Consider the following 13,058-nt stretch of genomic DNA (forward strand, 5'->3'; position numbering starts at 1 on the left):
TCACAGAAAAAAATATTTTATATATACTACTAATCAGAAACCCCTAGTGATGACATGCACAGGATCAGGGCATCATCCAAGTGATGAAGAGACCATAGCTGTGAAATAATAACCGAAGTGGGCTCACAACTCCGGATTGCCTGGTCTGGGAAACTTAGATCAGACATCGGAAGGGGTACCTCCCAAGGATCAGAGTCCTAAAATAAGTAAATTACAAGGATCTACTCACAACTAGTTCGGTATGAGGAATGCATAATAAGTGCACAGCAATTGTCCGTTAGCTTACCTTAAATTATTAGGGAAATACAGCACATGGGATTCAATTGCAATTGCTCTCTCCAATACTACACTGTGGCTGGTTCTAGAATTGCAAAACATTGGATGTTTAATAGCAAATATGCATGTTTTTCGACAGAGATATTAAGAGTGAAGGAATCTAGCATACCTGATGTCTATGTAACGCTATATTATAAAACGACGAATCTTGGTGGTGGGATATCAACAGGAGTACAGCTTCTGGGTGGAAAAGAAGAGACCCCATTGAGTAATGTGTACAGACAGTCTCTTCCCAATACATAGCGTAACAGAATCATAGATGGCCTACCTTAAACCGACGCTGCATGAGATGTCGGGGTCCGATAGCCACACGTGTAAAGAAAATCTATGAAAAAACGGAATGGGCTGGTAATCAATAAAGTCATATTGGAAGTGGGATGCCGTCATTAAAATAAACACAGTTCTCGCTATAATTGTCCTAACAGGCATACCTGTATAAGGGAGAAACACGGCCTTAAACGGGGGTTCGATGCGTTCACTGCAGTCGTCAAACGTCAGACGCCGTCGTGGTGAAACAGGAAGTTTGCTCACTAGTCGTGGTTCAAATGCCACATCAAAGGCTGGGGTCTGGGGAGTAACAGAGCGGCAAATGACTATATCCGTTAACCAAGAACGATATATGTCAAAGTTTAGAGGTTAACACGGAGTTCCGTCTAGCGGTTAACACGGAGTTCCGTCTAGCATACCTGTAGGAGACGTGGTCACTGGCTTACAGCGGGGTTCAATGGAGCAGCAATCATCAGTGGATGCCATCCGGGCAGAGGAAGATATTGACTTCCAAGAAAGGTCCCGGTCACGTGGGCACGGCTGATCATCGTACTAGAAAGCGGACTTACAGGAATTTCTTGGAGTGAGTGTAATAGCGCTATCGAAACAATCGAAAATGATCTCACAAACCGCTTCGGATAACCACGATTTACACTGCTATGTATTCTCATGGTTATACATTGCATATTACTCCCAGGAGCGTTATTGTAATTGAGTCTTGATAGAGAATTAATCGGTCCAACGCATGTTCTGTGCAACTCCTTAAAATAATACAAAGTAGGAGAAAGTTGATGTAGAGTATAATCATACATCTGGGAATAAATATTCGATACACGGCACCATATAGCAGTTATCTGTTAATGCATCTAATATTGTCATGATGTATAACATGGTAATAGGCAGGGACTCACATAATTAAAGGTCCCGATTTGATACACCTTAAACAGAGGATCTGTAACTGATGTGGAAAGTTCATTGGTTTGCTGTTAGTAGTAATCATATGTTATATACGGCCATATTGTCAAAACAAAAAACAAAGCCAAGGTATAATGTAACCGACATAGAAGATGGTCAAGGCATCACAACATTAGATATCTGGCTTTCGTGTTGGTCGCATAATAGGCAAAGCATATTAAGGATCATGAATATTGCAAAATACAAAAAGTACGGTGTACCTATCTGGCACGATGGTAAAGGCCGCATAATTAACAAAATTCACATTGTTGATAAATTGCACAGTCAGAGACAAAAAAGTACAAATTATTCAATATTCTGCAAATTCATGAATCTAAATGTACACAGTGGTTAATTTCATAGATTGGCCATTTGGGCAAAAGTGCTTTCTGTTTCGTTGAGACCTGACCTTACAGAGTCAAAGAGGAACATCCATTTTGCTTCACGGATGTTGAGAATATTGGAGAGACTACCTCCTCTGGGGCCTAGTGTGACTTTCTCCTCATAGCCACACCCTTCGTTTGCAAATAGAAGTGATCTTGGAACATAAAAAAATTGTGCATCATGGCCAACCTCAGAAGTTTTGGTATATGGAGCAAGCAGATGATCTCATGAATAGACTAATACAGAGGGGGTATCCCCGACGCCTGGTGAAGAGGGCCTAAAAACGAGCCTGGTATAACCCAAGAGAATGCTTATTGCAACCTAAACCGAGCACTGAGCAACAGAACAATCGGATGGTATGTGTAACCACTTTTTCAACAGAGAGCAACAGGATAAAGAAAATTATTAATAAGCATTGGCCGCTGATATCGGACGACATCGGCTATCCCACTTTACCTCTGCATGCTGTTAAAAGGGGCAAGAACTTCAGGGACCATGTTGTTCGGTCCTTCCTTCCTCCTGCAGAACCAATAACTGTACTATCATTCTGGAATCTCCCACCAGTTACAGGTCACCACAGATGTACCAAGTGCAAAGCCTGTGATAGTTCAATCCAGACCAAGGTCTTTGAATACAAGGATCACAAGATCCCTTTAAAATCACTCACGAACTGCAATACTCAGAATGTGATCTATGCCATCATTTGCGAATGTAATCTAATCTATATAGGTCGAACTCAACAGAAGGCAAAAGTTAGGATTTTGCAACATACAAGCAGAATTAGATGTGAGGTAGTGGGAGCCCCATTAGTGGATCATTACAAAGCCAAACAGCATTCAACAGATAGCCTTAAGTGGGTTATTTTGGAGAAAGTCACACTAGGCCCCAGAGGAGGTAGTCTCTCCAATATTCTCAACATCCATGAAGCAAAATGAATGTTCCTCTTTGACTCTGTAAGGTCAGGTCTCAACGAAACAGAAAGCACTTTTGCCCAAATGACCAATCTATGAAATTAACCACTGTGTACATTTAGATTCTTGAACTTGCACAATATTGAATAATTTGTACTTTTTTGTCTCTGACTGTGCAATTTATCAACGATGTGAATTTTGTTAATTATGCGGCCTTTACCATCGTGCCAGATAGGTACGCCGTACTTTTTGTATTTTGCAATATTCATGATCCTTAATATGCTTTGCCTATTATGCGACCAACACGAAAGCCAGATATCTAATGTTGTGATGCCTTGACCATCTTCTATGTCGGTTACATTATACCTTGGCTTTGTTTTTTGTTTTGACAATATGGCCGTATTTAACATATGATTACTACTAACAGCGAACCAATGAACTTTCCACATCAGCTACAGATCCTCTGTTTAAGGTGTATCAAATCGGGACCTTTAATTATGTGAGTCCCTGCCTGTTACCATATTATACATCATGACAATATTAGATGCATTAACAGATAACTGCTATATGGTGCCGTGTATCGAACATTTATTCCCAGATGTATGATTATACTCTACATCAACTTTCTCCTACTTTGTATTATTTTAAGGAGTTTCACAGAACATGCGTTGGACCGATTAATTCTCTATCAAGACTCAATTACAATAACGCTCCTGGGAGTAATATGTAATGTATAACCATGAGAATACATAGCAGTGTAAATCGTGGTTATCCGAAGCGGTTTGTGGGATCATTTTCGATTGTTTCGATAGCGCTATTACACTCACTCCAAGAAATTCCTGTAAGTCCGCTTTCTAGTACGATGATCAGCCGTGCCCACGTGACCGGGACCTTTCTTGGAAGTCAATATCGTCCACCCCCGGACGGCATCCACTGATGATTGCTGCTCCATTGAACCCCGCTGTAAGCCAGTGACCACGTCTCCTACAGGTATGCTAGACGGAACTCCGTGTTAACCGCTAGACGGAACTCCGTGTTAACCTCTAAACTTTGACATATATCGTTCTTGGTTAACGGATATAGTCATTTGCCGCTCTGTTACTCCCCAGACCCCAGCCTTTGATGTGGCATTTGAACCACGACTAGTGAGTAAACCTCCTGTTTCACCACGACGGCGTCTGACGTTTGACGACTGCAGTGAACGCATCAAACCCCCGTTTAAGGCCGTGTTTCTCCCTTATACAGGTATGCCTGTTAGGACAATTATAGCGAGAACTGTGTTTATTTTAATGACGGCATCCCACTTCCAATATGACTTTATTGATTACCAGCCCATTCCGTTTTTCCATAGATTTTCTTTACATGTGTGGCTATCTGACCCTGACATCTCATGCAGCGTCGGTTTAAGGTAGGCCATCTATGATTCTGTTACGCTATGTATTGGGAAGAGACTGTCTGGACACATTACTCAATGAGGTCTCTTCTTTTCCACCCAGAAGCTGTACTCCTGTTGATATCCCACCACCAAGATTCGTCGTTTTATAATATAGTGTTACATAGACATCAGGTACGCTAGATTCCTTCACTCTTAATATCTCTGTGGAAAAACACGCATATTTGCTATTAAACATCCGATGTTTTGCAATTCTAGAACCAGCCACAGTGTAGTATTGGAGAGAGCAATTGCAATTGAATCCCATGTGCTGTATTTCCCTAATAATTTAAGGTAAGCTAACGGACAATTGCTGTGCACTTATTATGCATTCCTCATACCAAACTAGTTGTGAGTAGATCCTTGTAATTTACTTATTTTAGGACTCTGATCTTTGGGAGGTACCCCTTCCGATATCTGATCTAAGTTTCCCAGACAAGGCAATCTGGGGTTGTGTGCCCACTTCGGTTATTATTTCACAGCTATGGTCTCTTCATCACTTGGATGAAGCCCTGATCCTGTGCATGTCATCACTGGGCGTTTCTGATTAGTAGTATATATAAAATATTTTTTCTGTGACACCGAAAATTTGTAAGCGAGCGTATTCTGGGTTAGGTTTAATTTAAGCCTTTACAATAGCTGACCTTACAAGAGATGTGGTACTACTCTGTTATTCTCTACCCCATGTGGGTCTAGACCAACCTCTGACTAATATTGTTTTTTCCATCTAATGTATTCCTCTTTTGATCTCACAATATGATCGTGATTTCCCTTCTCGGCCTTTAAGTATTTTAGGAGTATTTGGGATCGTTTGTGACCCTTACTAATAATAATTCATTAATTTCCTTTACAGATTCATTGCCCCACCTTTTGCGTCTCTTGTCCTGATGAAGACCCTCTAGCAAGGTTTACACCAGCATGCATCTGTTTGGGTCGAAACGTCGACACTTCCTCCTGTGTTCAGCCTCTTCCCTGATTTATCATTTGTGATTCTGTTTTGTTCGAGGCATGATTTTTGAACTAATCGATGAATTGTATTTTCCATTGTGTTAACCAATTATTATTTCTGGTTTATTCAGGTCTTAGTGACCACTGTTATAATTCCCATTCAATACCTTCACCATCCCATCACTACCCTTCCCTGTCCAATTCCTTAGGGGCATCAAATGTGATTTACTATGTATTTATTTTATGAATGATTTTTTATGATACACGTTGTGAATAAAAACAATGTTGTTATAATTTAATTTTCTTGCATTTACTCAAGTTATCTAACCATGGTTTATTCGTTCTAGTATCTGGGACCACATTGTTTGTATCCACGATGATTCTCAGCAGGCCGGCCGCTTCCTTTTCTAGGCTTGACAGCGGAGGAAGCCTGAGTGAGACCTGACCAGACATCCCTGCAAATGACTCACGTCGGGGCTCAGCCATAGACACTCTGAATCTGCCAGTGAGAGGTGCGGGGGAGGAGCCGGGCGGAGGGTGCTCGCTCCTGCTGCTGCACCTCACATGGCCCTGAGAGGCTAGGCTAGGCGAGGTAGATAGATTGGGGCTTGTACGGAGGTGCCAGAGACCGCAGAGCTGACCTATCTATTAGTGCAGACCACTTCCCAATTTGAGCTGTCCTTTGCCATGCACATAGAGGGGGCCTGAGCAGGGAAGCCAGGTCGTTTGTGCTGGAGTCCCCCCTCCCTTTATTGGGAAGTTCATATTGGAGTGCTGGTGGGGGGGGGAATGAGGGTACCCCTGGTGACATAGGTTCCCCGTACTGCAGCTTGCAGATGGTGTGAATTCAGATGATTACACCAGTGCTGGGCCTATCCTTCCTATCCATGGTGACAACTTTCTCCCTGATAAGCACTTAGGCTGAGACGTGCACACAGAGGCCTTGCTGGATCTTGAGCCTACTTCCATTGACGCGGGACGGTGAGGTCCGAGGTGGTAGGAATGGGGCCTGGCTGGAGTCCCCAGGCACAGACAGAGGTGGCCTATGGATTTTCAATCTACGGCTAGCGAGTCCCCCTACCTGGCACCTGGCCATTCCCGGGCGGTCACCTCCCCCGGCACCTGGCTGCTCATGCTGCTGCATGATTGTGGCAAGCAGGCCAGGTCCCAACATGCACTAGCTGTGGTCTTCTCCTGCAGTTACGGAGGAAGGCAAATCCCTGAAGCCTCATTCCTACCAGCCATGCATTAACCAATACATCACAGGCCTAGGAGCAATGGAAGGTGAGGTATCAGATAAAGGGGTGCCTACTGAAGGGGATTTGACCAAGATACTGCAGGCTATACAGATGTAGCAGAATGCAGTTGAATCTAGAATAGCAGAAGTGTGAGTTGGCTTGGGACTTCTTTTGCCAGGATCTCGGAAATGCCACTAGCAGAATTACGGAGGCAAAAGGGTGTCTCTCCGCAGTCAAAGATGAGGAGCCTGCCCTCAAAGTAAAAGTTTCTCGCCTCCTCTCCCGAACAGAGGGGCTCCGTCATCGTGTGGAGCATGCAGAAAATCGCTCCAGACGGAACAACCTCAGATTCGCAGGGTTCACTGAAGGAGCATAATCTGCACAACCTGCCAAGTTTCTGGAACAAGGGATTAAATCCTGGCTCCCAGTGGATAGGTTCTCCCCCTGGTTTGCAGTGGAGTATGCGCAAAGAGTGTTTACGCCCAAGCCCCCAAATGGAGCACCGCATCGGCCCATGATTGCCCAATTCTTCAACTTCAAAGGCAGAGACTGCATCCTAAAAGAGGCTCAGGCTCTTCCAGAACTCAGCTACCAGAACTCCAAAATCCTGATGTTTTCAGATTACACCACGAAAGTCCAGGTGAAGCGAAGGTCCTATGAAGCGGATAACTGAAAGCTCAGGGCTCTTAATCGTATATGTTTTGTTCCCAGCCCGCCTCAGAGTGATTCACACTAGTAAAACGTTCCATTGAGACCCCAAATTCTGCTTGGAACTAGCTCACTTAAGAGAAGCAACTCCACCAACCGAGCATATCACCATTCCCCTCAACCGGAGCCTTGGAAGCAGCCGACTTGGGTTTGGTTCAGAGCCGAAACAGGTCCATATCAGCTCCCGTCGAGGGTGACGCAATGTGTACAGAAAAGAAGGAATTTCTAATTCCAGGATTAGTCAGAAGGTATGCAATTTCTCCAACGAAGATATATACAGAGCTTGTGTTGTAGTAAGCTGGCCCAGCCCCATGTATAGCTCAGAGTGCATTACTAAGAGACAATAAGATAATGTGACTGGACAGGGTCATCTGCTTGAAGGGCCAAAGTTTTGCAGTCTCTAGTTTGGATATGCAGTAGATGTCTGGTGGTAAAGTATTTTCTGTCACGTGCATATCAAGAAAGCTGCCTCAAGGTTTATTCTATTGACAATCTAGGTGGGAGACCACTGAGGTAACGGTATCCTGGACCCCCTGGAGAACCTCTATTAAGGTAAGATACATCTCGAGATACAGAGGGTTCCAGTGGTTGCAGGAATCAGGTACAGGCATTTATTTTCAGGAAACAGGATTTAATTTTCAACATCAGCCTTTGACTCATAGCAAGTAGAAAGGCAGAAAAAGAGGAAGGATGAGAAGGGAAAGACATCAAAACAAAAGTAGGAAAATAGTGACAAAGAGAAGGCCGGGGCGAAGAACCGGTAAGTGTGTTATGAAAAGAATTCAAGACTAAGAATCCATGCCAATTGGTAGTTCTAAAGTCCGTCAGGTTTGGGCTACTGAAATTAATAATTAAAAGGCTCAGGGCACACAAGTCAAAATATGTTGGGTTTCCAGTTTCAGGTTTATCTGGGTCCCATCAGCATAGTTGGAGCTGGAAAGGCTGAATGATTTATGATGTCTGGAGAGTGCTCAGGTAGTCATTTTAATAGAACCTTAAGGGGTGCCAGCTTTCATGCTGAAATAAAGATTCAAAAAGGAGTCAGGGTGAATATTTGTCTTTCTTGAAGGTATGAAAATATCAGCACAGTGCAGTAATTCAGATTCCAAATGGACTCAGTCTGCACATTAAAATAAAACTACACTATAATGCATTCTAGCAATTATATGGCACTCCAGCGGATGCCGAAGTGCTTTATCTGATGGTATCACATAAAAACGTGGGGTGGAGAGAAAGATAAGCGGGGAGTGGCAAGTGGCCGAAACAGTGCACATTTGTGCCAAAACAGTGTGGAAAGGATGTTGTTGTTGTACAGGAGACGAGTCGTGCTCTCATCTTGACTTGGAAAGCAGACCTAGCATTGTGATGGCGGAGAAACCGTGAGAGAGACGTGAAAATTATAATTGTGGACTGTGCTGAAAAGTGATAGAAATGTAAAGAAAGAGGAGGTCCACTCAATTCAATTCAATTCAAATTCTTTATTTCGGCTTAAATGCCATAAAAGAACAGTGCATACATTACATTGCATTTCATTAGATAAGAACATTTCACTGCATATAAAAACATTGATTAAAAGAATACAATTCATGTTAGAAGATAGTTGGGGCGGGAACAATACATTAATAAATCATAGGATGGACCATCACATCAATTCCAAGCAAATCAGTTCAGTTACAATTGATGCCCCATTTTTTTCCTTTGATAGAAAATAGAAAGTAAAAATCTACTGACACTAAATTTTATCTGTTGCGATGTGTTTGTAGTTAGGATTCTCAGAGCCTGTGAACATGACCTCAGGCCTAGCAGTAGGCATATTAGTTTAATCCATCTCTTTCTGGCCTGAGCATAAAAGGGACAGAAAAGGAGGATGTGCTGCTCATTTTCAATCTGGTTATGTCCACACATAGGACATATGTCGTCCATTGCTGAGGACGATAAATCACGGTTCCTAGCCCAACGAGCCAAGGTTGTTTTAATTAAAAGGTTTCCATATCTGAATTTTAAAAATAAAGTTTTGGCAAGTGGGGGCTCTATTTCATCCATAAAGATCTCGTAGAGAGGTTCGTCCTTAAAATTTAAGAACTTTGAGACTAGGGTCCCACTAGTTGTATTGCTTACAGTCCTATTTACTATAAAGGTCCAAAAAGCCCTTTTTAAGATTAGTTTGGGGTTGACGGGTAATTGCTCAGGGTTCTCCCAGAAGTGTTTCAATCCTATATTACTGAACCAAGCCTTAACGTGTCTCAGCCATGGGGTAGCAGTCTGGCTGTCAAGTGCCATGATTTCTTTTAGCCCGTCTCTATAATCTTGGAGTTCAGGGACATGCCATAATCTAACCCACAGCATTAGAGGACGAATCAGGACTTGGTGATCAGTTCTTTTAAACTTTAGGTCCAGTTCCAAGGGTACTAATGGGGTGCCTCTCGGGACCCTTACCAAACTTCGCATAAAGTTGTTGTCTAAGACACTGAAAGTCCCCTTGGACCCAGAGCCCCATATTTCTGCACCATACAGGACTGATGATTGGACCTTGAATTTAAATAGTTCCATCACTGGGGACACCGCTTTACTGGTGCTCAGGCTTTGCTCCCTCAGAATTGGTTTAACATTCTGAGCAAAGATTAGTTTACTTTTATCCATTTGGGCTTTCCAAGTAAAGTTTGAATCTAGTGTCACCCCTAAATATGAGAAATGGGGCACTGATTCCAACTTTACTCCTTTTAATGTTAAGCAGCCCTTATCCAGTTTGATCGGATTTAGGGCCATGCATTTGGTCTTCTTCCCATTAATCTCCAACCCCTTTTGACCACAATATTCGCTAAAGGTGTCCAATAATGACTGTAAACCCTTTTTTGTTTGGGAAATCAGAATGGTATCGTCAGCAAATAGTAGGGATGTTACCTTTTAGCCGTTCAGTTTAGGGGAGTCATTTTTGCATCCCTCTAAAAATGAAGGGATGCCATTTACAAAAAGCTAAAAGAGCGTAGGAGCCAGAACGCAGCCCTGACGGACTCCACGTTCAATGGGAATTTTTTTGGTTAATTCGCCGTTTGTGCCCCATCTGATTCTCGCAAAATTCCCTTTGTGTAACTCTTTGATCTGAACGACAAGGTTATTTGGTATAACTGCTGCACTCAAGGTTTTCCATAAAGATTGCGAGGCACCAGATCAAATGCTGCCCTTAAATCAACAAAGGCAACATTTAAGTGGCACCTTTTAATCATTACGTACTTCCAATAGAGGCAGCATAATCTAAAGATCTGGTCTATTGTGCTGACTTTTGATCTGAATCCGGCTTGGAATTTGGTTAGAATTGTGTTTTCATCCAGCCAATCACTCACACGTAGTAAAATGTGTCGTGGGTAGATTTTCTGTAGGATGTCCATTAGACTTATTGGCCGATAATTACAGGGGTCCATCCTATCTCCTTTTTTAAAAATTAAAACAATTTCCGCTCCCTTCCAACTTTCGGGGAATACTAAAGTGCGAGATAATGTATTGCACAAGTAATTAATATAAGGTGCCCATACTTTTAAATCATGCTTATATAGGTCCCCCGGGATCTTGTCCAAACCTGGGGCTTTCCCAGATTTAATTTGGGTTATTGCCAGCTCTGTTTCTCCTAAGGTAAAGACCAGGTGGTCTGCTGGGGATTCGTGGTTTGCCACATTCATGTCCATATGTGGGTCGTCATACTTTTTATATAAATTCGTAAAATGGGTGACTAAAGTTTGCTCCTCCAGAAAGACATCTTTTACCACCCTACCTACATTGTTCCCATTTGCGACCAGCCTCCAGAAAGCCACGTTATCACGCGATCTGGCGGCTAGCAACAAATCAGCCCATTTGTCTTCCTCCCAAGCTATCTTGGAGGCCCTTTGGACAGACTTGTAATTATTCCTTGCTCTTTTTACATCTATTGGAGACTTGGTCTTTATTGCAATTAATAATTCCCTCTTTGACTCTCTACAGGATCTATCATACCATGGCTTACTATGGGACAGATTCTGGGTCTTTTGCTGGGGTTTTTTGGGCATTTTTGTGACTAGTATTCTTAGGTCAGCAAAAAATTTCAGGTGTGTTGGCAAAAAGGACAATTTGGTTTCATCCTCAGACATTACAGCTAAGTGAGGTCCAAATGTCCCAGCAAAGAGTGAGTATATTTCACTAAGGATGTCACTGTGATCCAATATGAATGGCCATTTCAGAGATCTTCTGTTGTTACTAATATGGATCTCAGGATTATCAACACCACTTTCCTCAGATGTGAGTTGCTGAGCCATATCGTTAAACAGTGAGACATCTAAAGTCAAGCTTAGAGGGAAATGATCGCTTTCAAATTGTTCCATTACTTCAAGGTCCAAGAGATGTGGCCAGAGGGGTATGGAAGCGATCACAAAATCTAGATTATTTTTATAATTATTCCTGGTAAATGTTGGTTTCTTAGAGCTATCGGATGGTAACCGTCCGTTACAAGCCCTAAGTGAGTGTTCCGTGCATAAGTTAATCAGTTGGAGACCTAGTGTTGAACATTTAACCGATTTAACATTCTCCAGAGTGGGGATTTTGTTCGCCTGGTCTTCCTCATCGTAGATTTCGCTAAGACCCAAAACTGGCTCGAAGTTGTAGTTTAAATCACCAGCCAGGATAACAAAATCCTCCCTGGGGTCTAGTCCACCCAAAAGGCAATCTAATTTTGTGATGGTTGGTGATTCTCTTGAAGAGGGTAAGGGCCTATTGTAGACATTTACCAGAAATAAGTTCTTCCCGTTACCAACTGTGACTTTTAGAGCTAGTATGTCTACATAATTTGTAGCTATCTCCTCAATTTTTGCTCTTAAGTTTATTTTCACCCACATCAGAAGTCCCCCTGACGGCCTTCCACTTCTAGAGGGTATTGCACCGATTCCGTAGGTCTTGTAACCCACCCTATGGGGCGTCTCCACTGCCCAGGTTTCCTGTAATAAACAGAGGTCAAATGACTCTATATAATTAGCCCACTCCGGGTCCCTCAAGTTTTTTACAATTCCAGCTATATTCCAACAGACCAATTTAACCGGCATCTCAAGGGCCGATGGCCTCTCAGGGAAAACCATTGGCGACTCTTCATAGCTAATGGGAACCGCAGTTTGTATTACCAAGGGTGTTACCTCTGAGGATGTCGTGTTGCTCAAAATGGTTGTGGGTAATACCTGTTCTTCTAGGATATTTGCATCATCGGGTACATTTACATCATGGTGTACAGTTTTATCCAAACTAGAAGACACAGGATTCACCAGTACATCAGGTATATTAACAACACCCACATCACCAAGACTCATTATTTCTGGCCCCTCACCCCCCGAATCAAAAAACATCAGTCGCAGTCGTCTAGACCGCTAAAAATATCAAACCTATTAGAAGTTTCTAAAGGTGTGAAGGGTTTTAGGTGATCCATCCTTCCTTTCTGGGAATTATGTATTTTAGCCGGTACGTAATTTCAACCCATGGAGTCTGGGACTGCCACAGGGCAGGGAACATAGTGCAAATTGCTTGTATTCTGTAGTATAGGGGGATACAGGGCATATTGATTACTCCCAGTATTCTGTGCAATTGGATGATTTATTGGCTGAGTTTGGGTTATATACTGTAATGGTTGATGCTGGGATGGATGGTGCTGAGATGGGAACACCACTGACCTTGGGTAAAAGTATGTTAGTGGTTTAGGGATTATGGTGTTATTTGAGCTACCTAGCTGCCAGTTTAATATAAATTGGACAGCATTAGGATCCCTAAAATTCACAACCACCACATCACCGTTGATATCTTTGGGTCTACCCCCCAGCCATTGGAGACGTCGAACATGGACAATCTCACCATTAATGTGATTTGCAATTGGCC

General features: G+C 42.7%; 1 protein-coding gene across 1 annotated transcript; it reads right to left on the reverse strand.

The window, feature by feature from the left end:
- Nucleotides 1–344: 344 nt before the first annotated feature.
- On the reverse strand, nucleotides 345–12,499 carry LOC147716755 (uncharacterized). Its single transcript, XM_086919776.1, has 3 exons — nucleotides 10,709–12,499; nucleotides 768–903; nucleotides 345–361 (listed from the first exon to the last, which is right to left on the reverse strand). The coding sequence occupies exons 1-3, from the start codon at nucleotides 12,497–12,499 to the stop codon at nucleotides 345–347; spliced, it is 1,944 nt and encodes a 647-aa protein (XP_086775902.1).
- Nucleotides 12,500–13,058: the final 559 nt, after the last annotated feature.

The sequence above is a fragment of the Lissotriton vulgaris genome, chromosome 5, assembly GCF_964263255.1.
Source record: "Lissotriton vulgaris chromosome 5, aLisVul1.2, whole genome shotgun sequence".
Lineage (NCBI taxonomy): Eukaryota > Metazoa > Chordata > Amphibia > Caudata > Salamandridae > Lissotriton > Lissotriton vulgaris.

Excerpts from the sequence above, each read along its gene's own strand:
- LOC147716755 (XM_086919776.1), bottom strand. The coding sequence starts at position 12,499 with ATGAGTCTTGGTGATGTGGGTGTTGTTAATATACCTGATGTACTGGTG. Across the intron at positions 904-10,708 it reads TATATAAGCATGATTTAAAA|ACCCCAGCCTTTGATGTGGC; the intron begins GTATGGGCACCT and ends GTTACTCCCCAG.